General features: G+C 36.3%; 1 protein-coding gene across 2 annotated transcripts in view; it reads right to left on the reverse strand.

Annotated features, from left to right (window-relative positions):
* LOC150078070 (vascular endothelial growth factor receptor 1-like) overlaps positions 1-12423 on the reverse strand; it is a 341587-nt gene that overhangs the window by 65231 nt on the left and 263933 nt on the right. For both annotated transcript variants that reach the window (XM_090385266.1, XM_090385267.1), the window contains one exon: positions 8825-9041. In XM_090385266.1, coding sequence (XP_090241392.1) covers positions 8825-9041 — 217 coding nt within the window. The remainder of the gene's footprint in view (positions 1-8824; positions 9042-12423) is intronic.

Raw genomic sequence — 12423 nt, forward strand, 5'->3', positions numbered from 1 at the left:
ATATATATATATATAAAGAATTTTCTTTCTTTCTTTTCCTATTATTTTCTAACCTAACATTTAAGGTCAGGTTAAGAAATATAATGAAAAATGAAGAAACATTTTCCTTATTTCCTAACCTAACCTTTAAGGTTAGGTTACGAAACTTAACCTTAAAACGCACAAAGAAATCAGTAATATGGTTTTTTAATACCAAAAACACTCATGAATTCCAATAATCTGCTTTTAATAATGAGAAAAAAAAAATAATCATTATATCATCTGTATGTAATAATTAGTTTACACACACCTATATGTCAATTAATATAGCGTTCTCAACTTCTGCTGCCACTACCACTAGCATGCCCTGTCTGTTTACTGAGAACGCAGGGAAAAACTGTAGTAGCAGCAAGCCAGTTTGTCCTGTAAGTTTCCTGTAGTTTGCCGTGGGTCTTGTCTTGGCTTTCTTTAGCTTAGTTGGCAAATGATACAAGAAAGCAAGCATATACAGCATCACCAAAAAAAACACTCTGCTCCACATCACCTGTTCATCCCATCCAGTAGTCTTTCCAGTAGATATGCCTGTCTTCCTCATTCCATAATTGCAATCAGGTCAAACTGTAATATGATACATAAAAATGTATCCAAATTCTTGTAGGTTCATCTAAAATAGCAAAAAGACTTTGGGCCAGCCAATAATTTAGTAGAAAATTTGAAACCAATGCATTCCAAACAGCTAGTGAAGTCTATTGCCTTTGGAAGAATCCCATATTACCTTATCCCCAACCTGGCCCCTCCCTTAAGGCATCCTCAATGACTCTGGCAAAGACCCCTGCACTACCTTTTTTCATATGTATTCCACTTCTAGAAAATAGATTCCTTCTACCTACTTGAGCAGGCTATGCTGTTAAAAAATTTCTCCCCAAAACCTTACAGAATCCCTAAGTCTAAAATTAATCCATAAGGCTTTCAAGCATTATTTCCTGTCAGCCAAGGCAGGACTGTGGACACAGATATTCTAACCCAACTCATGGAATTTTCTTTTTTAAATAATTAGTGAATTGGCACAATTTTACTTAGGAAGTTATTGCATCAATAAGCCTCTAGCACAACAACAGTTAATCATGGATTTTCAGCTTTCATTTAAATTCTCCAAATGCCTGGAAGTCACATGGTAACAGATCTAGACTGTGGCAAGTGTTTCAATTTCAATACTTCCCATCTGAATCTGTTTCAGACTCTCAATAATGGGCTTGGCATTATTGCGAAGAAGGATCATTCCTCTCCTTTGTCAAAAAAACCACATACTTGTTTTTGATTACTTATGTAAATAAGTCATCAGTTGACAACAGTGTTGTGTGCTGATTACAGTATTTATATTCTATGAATTTAACAAGGAGTGGTCTCTTCTAGCGAAAAAAAGCAATGTCAAGAAGACTGTCTGAGTTACTGATGCAGATTTGTATTTTAATGGTGGTGAAAAATCAAAGTGTAAAGAAGACTGTCTGAGTTACTGAGGCAGACTAGTATTTTAATGGTGGTGAAAAATCAAAGTGCTTTCAATGATGCTTTTGTTGCTTTCATTCTAATTCACAACTGGTGATGATAAACCTCAAAAAAGCTGTCACCTTTACCATTACAATGAAGCAAAAGTGTCAATGCCAAACATCTGCATTGACAACATTTTGTTCCTCAGACATTTTTGAATCCACTGAATAAAGAGCAACCCATAATACAATTGTTTGTGATGAAAACTGTGGAAACACCAATCCATGGTTAATGGCTGACTGTCAGTCAATATACCAAAGGACATGTATCAATTGTCCTCCATCAAAATTTTCATTTCAGAAATTGTCTTAGGGGTAATTACATATTGCAGCTGACTTTGACTGCTTATCATCTTCCACTATGACATGCTCTTCACTCAAATTTTGCTCCATTATTTTACTATTTTATCAGCCAACCAATGTTCTCCAAATGTATTATTCCAGGAATCTCATATTGACTCCTGAAGTTAGAAATCACATTACACTGCATGTGTACTTACAAATATAACACACATTAAATGACTATGGGAATGAAGCTTTAATTCCCACAGTCACAATGAATATGCAAGCTGTCAGTTGTTGTTGTGCCTAAATAAGCAGAATTCATCAAATGAAAGTGTTGGCCCACCTTCACTTGACTCACTCATGTATTTATTTAATCTTTAATCTTTCTTTTTCTTCTTCTGAATGAATGATACTTTTCAACATATCTAATTCACATCTTTTTCTAAGTTCTGCTATTCCATGGAATACTGATAACAAAACAAAATACATTTCAACAATTTTAATAAGGATGACTCTCAATTAAGTACATTCCAATGAGGAATGGGCTCGGTCAGTAAAGAGTCTAAAGTTTCTTTTGTACTCTCCTGGTGGCAAGAGATTAGCATTAGTAGAGGCATATGATGCAAGAAAGCAAGCTTATGCAGCATCAGCCAAAAAAAACCCATGCTCCCATTTCACCCCTCCGTTCGATCCAAATACCTGTCCAGCTCAGCTTTCAATTTGTTTAGGCTATCAACTTCCACAACAAAGGATGGAAGTCTGTTCCACCAACTAAATACGCGCTGGCTAAAGGCAAGCTTCCACACATCTATCCTACATCTGTCTTTCCTCAATTTCAATTTATGCCCTCTCAGGCAATTATTCTGAGCAAAAGAAAGAATCCCATCAGCATTGAACATGCTCAAACCATTCAAGGCTTTATACACCTCAATTAGATCACCACGCAGGTGCCTAGTCTCCAGACACTGTAATTTGCAAAACTTAAGCCTTTCTTCGTAAGAGCAACCCTTTGTTCCATTCACTAATCTTGTTGCCCTTCTCTGTACTCGTTCCAACAGCTCTACATCCTTCTTAAAACGAGGCCTCCAGACCTGTATACAGTACTCAAGTTGTGGCCTGACCATCGCCTTATACAAGGGGATAATCACCTCCTTATCTCTGCTAGAAAAAGTCCTGTATATCATTGACAAGACAACATGAGCTACTCTTGCAGACTGTCTGCACTGCTCAGAAAATTTCATATCTGCCTGTACAATTACCCCCAGGTCCTTCTCGTTCTCTACCACTGTCAGTGTAGTACCACAGAGTTGATACATTACTCTGGGGTTACTGCTTCCCATATGTAGTACTTTACATTTGTCAATGTTAAACTCATTTGCCACCTCTCAGCCCATCTGCTCAACTTTTCTAGATCCTGTTCCAGCAGCGTACTGTCATTAGTGTCCTTAACAACTCTGCCAACCTTCGTATCGTCTGCAAACTTGGACATTAAGCTTGATATACCATCATCAATATCATTTATAAATACAGAAAACAACAATGGACCCAACACTGAACCCTGAGAGACTCCACTAATAACATTAGTCCACAATGAGCAGTGTCCATTGATTACCACTCTCTGTCTTCTCCCACTCAACCATCCCATTATCCATAGCAGCAATTTGCCTCCAATGCCACACTGCTCCAATTTGTTCAGCAGTCTTCCATATGCAACAGTATCAAAAGACTTTCTAAGATCCAAATATATGATATCAAAGTTATTCCTTGCATCCACTTCCTTTGTGACCACATCATAGTATTCAATCAAATTGGTCAAGCAAGTCTTTCCCTTAACAAAACCATGCTGTGTCCGAGATATAACTGAACTCTGGTATAGATGATCCTGCAGTTCTTTAACCAGTGCCTCCATTAATTTTCCTGGAAACAGAAGTTAAACACAAGTTAATTACTTGTGTCACCCTTTAATCCTCCTTTGTGAATTGGGGTCATATTCACACATCTCCAGTCCATGGGTACCTCTGCTGAGTCCAAGGAAACTCTCATGATTATGGCTAAGGGTTTGCTTACTTCCTTCCTTTGCTGCCTCCTTTAATATAACTGGATATATCCCATCCACTCCGGGTGCCTTTTTTATGTTCATCTTCAACAATTTCTCCTCCACTTTCTTCTCAGTTATTACAAAATCATCTAGCTCACTGCCAGAGTAGTAGTAGTAGTGGCATGTGATGCAAGTGTATGAGCTTATGCAGCATCAGTCAAAAAAAAAAAAAAAAAATATCACACCATTCCCTCCAAATGCCTGTCCAGTTCCTGATTAAATTTATTCAACCTATCAAATTCCAAAATGACAGATGGAAGTTTGTTCCAGCAATTAACCATCCGCTGGCTAAAGGCAAATTTCCGCACATTTATTCTACATCTGTCCTTTCTTAATTTGAATTTATGCCCCCTTAGTTCGTAATCTGAACAGGTGGAAGGATCCCATCAGAATTCAGCATGCTCAACCCATTCAAGGCCTTATACACATCAATCAGATCACCGCGCAGGTGCCTAGTCTCCAGCCACTGCAATTTGCAGAACGTAAGCCTCTCTTGGTAATCTACATCCTTCCTAAAATGAGGCCTCCAGACATGTACGCAGTACTCAAGGCGTGGCCTGACCATTGCCTTATACAGGTGGACAATCACTTCCTTTTCCCTGCTAGCAAAATACCTATATATCACTGACAAAACCCCATGACCTGCCCTGGCAGCCTGTCTGCATTGCTCAGAAAACTTCATATCTGACTGCACAATTACTCCCAGGTCTTTTTCATTTTCTACCACCTTAAGTGTAGTACCACACAGTTGGTACATTTCTCTGGGATTACTTCTACCCATATGCAGTACTTTGCATTTGTCAAGGTTAAACTTCAGTTGCTACTTCTTAGCCCATCTGCCCAAATTATCTAGATCCTGTTGCAGTAGCACACTGCCATTACTGTCATTAACAACCCTGCCAACCTTTGTATCATCTGCAAACTTCGACATTAAGCCTGATATACCTTCATCAATATCATTGATAAATATACAAAACAACAGTGGACCCAACACCGAACCCTGTGGGACTCCATTAATAACATTAGTCCATGAAGAGCAGCACCCATTGATTACCACCCTCTGTCTTCTCCCACTTAACCATCCTTTTATCCATTGCAGCAACTTACCCTTAATACCATTCTGCTCCGATTTGTACAATAGTCTTCCATGCGCAACAGTGTCAAAAGCTTTCCTGAAATACAAATATAATATATGATAGATATAAGATATATATAGATATATATATGATAGATATAGAGTTTAATTCACCTACTGGCATTTCCCTCCCTGAATAACTCCTCATGTGTGAATGTAGATGCAAAATACTCATTTAGTTTGTTAGCCACCTGAGCAGGATCATCAACAGTTGAACCATCAATATCCAGGGGACCAATCTGATTCATCCCTTTACTTCTAGAGTTTATATAGGTAAAGAACTCTTTGCTGTTTTTCCTTGCATCCTTTGCCAAAGATTTCTCATAATCTGCCTTTGCCTGCCTAATCTTCTTTGTGACTTGGTTACAGACCAGCTTATATCTATCATAGGCTCCCATAAAAAAAAAGGTAAAGTGCAGCCATTATCAACCCACTGCAGGATGGAAGCCTCCTCAACAATTCATGCTGAAGGAAATGGACCATAATCTGCCACGCTGGTCCAGTGCGGGTTGGCAGATCGACCATATTCAGCAGTCAGGGGCTTGAACCCCGGTCTACTCAAAGAGCGTGTGCTACTGCACTCCCGCTCCTGACCACTCGGCTACGGAGGCCCTTGTCACCCATTAATTTATATGTATCCCATGCATTTTTCTTCTCTGACATATGTCTCATTAGTTCATCTGACATCCATTAGGCCTAAACCTTGAACAATAAATAGATGTTTAAAACTTCATTGTAACTGTTTAAGGAAGTGTTTCTTGAACTTTTTTAGATCATAGAACTTTAATGTAGAACCCCTAGGAAAATATTTTGAAAATAAATTGGCAGACAAAAAAAAAAAAACAACAGGCCATTAATATATTTAAATAATTTAATTATGCGTCATAGCATTCAAGGTGTAACATATCTCATTTTAATAATATAAAATAATACTATATATTATCACTGCATGAATCTTAATGTGATGGATGAACTTGCATGTGACTGCATATTTTATCAATGTCTGGAGTAAGATTTGTTAATGAAAGTCTTAGTATCGTCTTCAAGTTCTATATCGAGATTTGGCCTTGATTAGTGTTAATCATTTAGAAATATTTACACTTCAAATAGAAAATTACTTTCCCTTAAACACAAATATGTTGAATGAAAAGGGAGTAGAGCTCTCACTGCTTTATCACTCAAAAGTTCATACTTACTGCAGAGATTTATCCAAGCTTGTCAAGTGATGAATTATTTTTCAGCTTCAACATGATGCCTGAGGAAAGATCAGTCAACATATCCTCTTTATTCATAGATAGGATATCTGTTGAACCAGTGAAATCAAATGGATTCAAAATCCATAAAAACCTTCCCTTGGGTCTTGGTTTAAGGGAAAATAATTTTCGATTTGAAGCATAAATATTTCTAAATGATTAACAATAATCAATTTAAGTTGGCTAAAATTTGAATCTTCATTCTTCTCATTTATTTCACTCATGAATTCCACTAAGGTACTGAACATATAAAAACAGTTGTTTTCAATTCTTTTGATCCACAAATTAATTTTTTCTTCTGGCCTTCTATTTTCTTACTATATTGTGCAAATATTGTTTTCTATGATCCTTGAAAAGACAGGTTTAGCTCATTAAAAAGTTGAAATATATCTGCAAGATCATAATTTCATGTTCCAGTCTATGTCTTTGAAGAATTAAGCATGGTTACAGTTTTTATTTGATAAAAGGAAATTTATTTCCTCTCTCGGTTCACACAGTCCCTTTAATATCTGACCTCTTGATAACCATCAAATTTCCACATGGAGGAGTAACATTTTGTGTGCGAAACCCACTTTATCACATGGGATTGCAAACAATCATGAATTAAGAGTGCTACACTTAATTCATGATTAAGATATAAAATTTACTACTTTGGCAGCAGCTGTGAATACTTTATTTTACTTAGAACTTATTTTTTTAATTGCTAATATTTCTCCGTATATCATACAATGTGTGTCTTGCGTATTTGGCACTACTTGTTTAATTTTTGAAACTAATCTTACATGCCTACCAGTCATATTAGTCATGCCATCAGGACAAATTAAAATGCAATCTGACATTTTTAAATTGAAATTTAAGAAATAATCAGACAATGTGGGAAAAATTTTACTACCAGTCGTATGTTTCTATAGTTCCAAACAGTTCACAAATTCTTCTCTAATTTCTTCTTTGTCCCTGTCTACATACTGAACATAGATAATTAGCAGAGCTTTATCAGCAAAAACAATCAATTCATCTAACTGAAGGGCCTTTGACTTTTATTTTTATTAAAAGTTGTTGATGAATATCTTCGCTCATCATAGTTATGCAATTTGAAACTGATTCACTAGAAATTGGTATTGTTTTTACTTTTCTAGCAGCTGCATTTCCCAAAAGTGTAGAGCTGGCATAATTAAGTCTTCTCCTATGGTGAAATTTTTTCTTTGGCTTTGCAATGCAAAAAGATATTAAAAATGATGCTTTAAGAGCCAACTCAGCTCCCATATTCTGAATCAGTGTTTTCTGAGCTTTCAATTTGGCCACTTTTCTTTTAAAAAATTTGACTTTCACATTCTGATATTGCTGGTGCCTTGTTTCCAAATGCCTTTTTAATATTGCAGGAGCCATAGCACTATGTCAGAACCTCATGCAAATGATGCATTGTGAGCAATCATCTTTATATGTGAATCCAAAGTTAGTATGAAGAGTCATATTTAATATTTATGATGTTTTGCTCTACTTTTTGGTTACAGTGAAGTGTCACATTGTAGAGAAACAATAATGTTCATGATTACATCACCTATTGATGGTACTGCTTCTGTAATAGTATTTTCACTCACTTCTGATTTTTTAAGAAAGAAATGTAGTAACTTACTTTGTTTATTCATATTGATGGAAAATATTATTTTAATAAATTTAATAAATTTGTGTATGACACACATGCATGCACTGACTTGACCAACTTACTCATAGAAAATGTTTAATGCACTAACTAAACAGTCGACGCATATTTTCTATTATCGTAGTCACTGAACACTTCCAAGAAGAAGCAACACTCAATTGTTATAAATTTAGGTAAGCATTGCTGCCATGTGATAATGGCTTTTGAACTAAACTTTTTGTGCATCAATATTTGAAATTTTAAAACAAAAATAATTTAACAATGTTATTATGATCATATTTTATTATATAATGTACTCACAAAAAATATTCTTGAATAATTTATAATTTTTATGTTTAAGTATTTGGCATTGAGTTGGTTCAATCCTTTAAATTATATCCTTTCAATAATAAATTACTTAATCTACCATTAGTAGTTTAGTATCTATCAATTCATTAACATAATAATACTTAATTGTTACAAAATTTTCTCAGGCCTTCACAGAACCCCTATGAGTTATTTGTGGAACCTCAGGATTTCACAGAATATAGTTTAAGAAACATTTGTTTAAAGCATCAAGTATACTAGCACTATGAGCCATACATTATTTGTAGTGGTTGTGGTGTACAGACTGAACAGATGAGCAGTCTGCAAAAAAGATTTTTTTTTGTACAGCTTATCAACACTGTGTACCACAATATCTCTCCATATAAAACACTGACAAATTAAAGACTATATAAATTGTTTAAGGATAAATAACAATGGCATGTCAAGTGATCATCAACATGTTGAAAATTATTCAAAACTTTCAATGAAAAACAAAACAAAAAAAAAAAAAAAAATGTGATTTAAAACAGTGCTAGGCATAGAGAAATCTTAAAAACTTACCCATAAGCAGGATTGTCTATACCCCTATTCAGGACATTCTGGTATGCAGCTACTTTTGTTTCCTTATTGATGAATGGAGATCCAGGAAGATTACAAATGTGAGGGTCTACTTTTCCTGACACTGGATCTATCTGATTAACAAAGCAATCTCTGTGTTTCAAGAGGTAATGACGAAGGTTACCATGGCAGCAGTATTCTACAATTACCATTAATTCACCTGAAAATATAAAATAACTTATTTTTAGTAAGAAAATAAAAGAATAATACAAATTTAAGGTATTTAATAAATTAATAAATATTTCAATTGCAAGCAGAGGACTAGTATTAGCATAGGCACATGATGCAAGAAAGCAAGCTTATATAGCATCAGCCAAAAATAAAAAAATAAATAAAAATAAAAACCCTTCTCATTTCACCCATCCACTCGCTCAAAATGTTTGTCTAGTTCTGCCTTGAATTTATTTAAGCTATCAACTTCTACGACAGATGGAATTTTGTTCCAGCAATCGACCACCTGCTGACTAAAGGCAAACTTCTGCACATCTGTCCTTCAACTGTCTTTCCTCAATTTGAATTTATGCCCTCTCAGGTTATTATTCTGAGCAAGAGGAAGAGTCCCATCAGCACTGAGCATGCTCAAACCATTCAAGGCTTGCATTGAGCATGCTCAAACCATTCAAGACACAATGCGCTACTCTTGCAGACCATCTGCACTGTTCAGAAAACTTCATATCTGCCTGCACAATTACCCCCAGGTCCTTTTCATTCTCTACCAGTCAGTGTAGTACCAAACAGTTGATACGTTACTCTGGGGTTGGTTACTGCTTCCCATATGCAGTACTTTACATTTGTCAATGTTAAACTTCAGTTGCCACCTCTCAGCCCATCTGCTCAACTTTTCTAGACCCTGTTGCAATTTTTTTTTTTTTTTTTGGCTGATGCTGCATAAGCTTGCTTTCTTGCATCATATGCCTCTCCTAATGCTAATCATGCTAACCTTCGTATTGTATGCAAACTTGGATATTAAGCCTGATATCTCTTCATTAATATCATTAATAAATACAGAAAACAACAATGGATCCAACACTGAACCCTGGGGACTCCACTAATAACATTAGTCCACGAAGATCAGTCCACTGATTACCATTCTCATAGACATCTAGTTTCCAGAAATAGCCTATTGTATCCATGATCAATCTGATTGCTCTTCTTTGTACATTTTAAAACAAATCACTATCTTTCTTGAAACAAGATTTTGAGATCTGAGTATTCAAGATGTGGTCTGATCATATGGAATAATTCTCATATATCACAGAAAGAACTTGATGCATACTCTGTGTAGTCCTACCACTTGCTGAGAAAAGAAAAAAAAAACATCATGTCTAATTGTATTTCTTTAACTGTGTTGAACATAATTCAGATATTTCAGAGACTGCTGTGAGTCATTGCAGTACAAGTAGACACATGGGTTGTGTTAGGGTAGCAAAGAATAGGAACAGGTGCATGTATACTTGCGTGTACACCAATGCTAGGAGTTTGGTAAATAAATTTGATGAATTTGAGGTATTGCTCAAAACATCAAAGGCAGATATTGTTGGGATATCACAGACGTGGTGTCACACAGATATGAGGAATGCAGAACTGGAATTTGGGGAGCACAATGTGTACAGAAAGGATAGACAGGATAGGAAGGGAGGAGGGGTTATGCTATTAGTTAAGAAACACATAAAATCCAAGGATGTGAAGCCAGTCAACATCGCTGGACAGGGCAGTGTCGAGTCAGTTTGGTGTGACATAAGCATTGGAAGATCAAAATTGAGAGTAGGAGTGTGCTATAGGCCAAATGACTCTGATGAGTATAATAAGAAACTGTACAGGGAAATAGAGTGGGCCAGTAAATCAGAGAGTCTTATAATGGGGGATTTTAATTTCTCAGATATTGACTGGAATTTGTGGGTTGGTCACTCACACTAGCAAGGCTTTTGTGGAATTATTGGATGATTGTTTTCTACATCAGCATGTTCGGAGAGAGTTCGGAGAGGGAGTAATACGCTTGATCTGATTATCAGTAGTGATTTTTCTTACATTAAGAATCTGCAGATAAAGGAACCACTAGGTGGCAGTGATCATAGTGTGCTGAAGTGGGATTTACTCAAAGAGTAACTACCACCAGGGTTAGTTACTCTTTACATTTCGTAAAGGCGACTACGATGATCTGAGACAGTATTTAAATTCTATACAGTGGGACCAACTGATGATGTTACCAACAGCAAATTCAAACTGGGAAGCATTCAAAGAACTTATCTTGGAAGCTACTAGGCTTTACATACCAACTAAGAAATATTGTACAAGGTTTAGGCCTAAATGGATGTCAGATAAACAAATGAGACACATGGCAGAGAAGAAAAATTCATGGGATACATATAAATTAATGGGTGACATGGAAGCCTATGATAGATATAAGCTGGTCTGTAACTAAGTCACAAAGGAGATTAGGCAGGCAAAGGCAGATTATGAGAAATCCTTGGCAAAGGATGCAAAGAAAAACAGAAAAGAGTTCTTTACTATGTAAACTCTAGAAGGAAAGGGATGAATCAGATTGGTCCACTGGATATTGATGGTTCAACAGTTGAGGATCCTGCTCAGGTGGCTAACAAACAAAATGAGTATTTTGCATCTATAATCACACATGAGGAGTTATTCAGGAAGAGGAATGCCAGAGGTGAAGTAAACCCTGACAGTGATCTAGATGATTTTGTAATAACTGAGAGGAAAGTGGAGGAGAAATTGTTGAGGATAAACATAAAAAAGCACCCGGGGTGGATGGGATCTATCTAGTTATATTAAAGGAGGCAGCAACGGAAGTAAGTAAACCCTTAGCCATAATTATGATAGCTTTTTTGGACTCGGGGGAGGTACCCATAGATTGGAGATGTGCAAATGTGACCCCAATTCACAAAGGAGGATCAAAGGCTGACACAAATAATTATAGACCTGTGAGTTTAACTTCTGTTCCAGGAAAATTAATGGAGGCACTGGTTAAAGAAGCACTGCAGGATCATCTAGACAAGACTTCAGTTATAGCTCGGACACAGCATGGTTTTGTTAAGGGAAAGTCTTGCCTGACCAAGTTGATTGGATACTATGATGCAGTCACAAAAGAACTGGATGCAGGGAATAACTTTGATATTATATATTTGGATCTTAGAAAGGGTTTTGATACTGTTGCACATGGAAGACTGCTGCACAAATTGGAGCAGTGTGGCATTGGAGGCAAATTGCTGTTATGGATAAAGGGATGATTGAGGGGGAGAAGACAGAGAGTGGTAATCAATGGACACTGCTCATCGTGGACTAATGTTATTAGTGGAGTCCCTCAGGATTCAGTGTTGGGTCCATTATTGTTTTCTGTATTTATAAATGATATTGATGATAGTATATCAAGCTTAATGTCCAAGTTTGCAGATGATACAAATGTTGGCAGGACACTACTGACGCTATGCTGCTGCAACAGGATCTGGAAAGGTTGAGCAGATGGGCTGAGAGGTGGCAAATGAAGTTTAACATTGACAAATATAAAGTACTATATATGGGAAACA

The sequence above is a fragment of the Mastigoproctus giganteus genome, chromosome 11, assembly GCF_048544385.1.
Source record: "Mastigoproctus giganteus isolate SK-2022 chromosome 11, ASM4854438v1, whole genome shotgun sequence".
Taxonomy (NCBI): Eukaryota; Metazoa; Arthropoda; class Arachnida; order Uropygi; family Thelyphonidae; genus Mastigoproctus; species Mastigoproctus giganteus.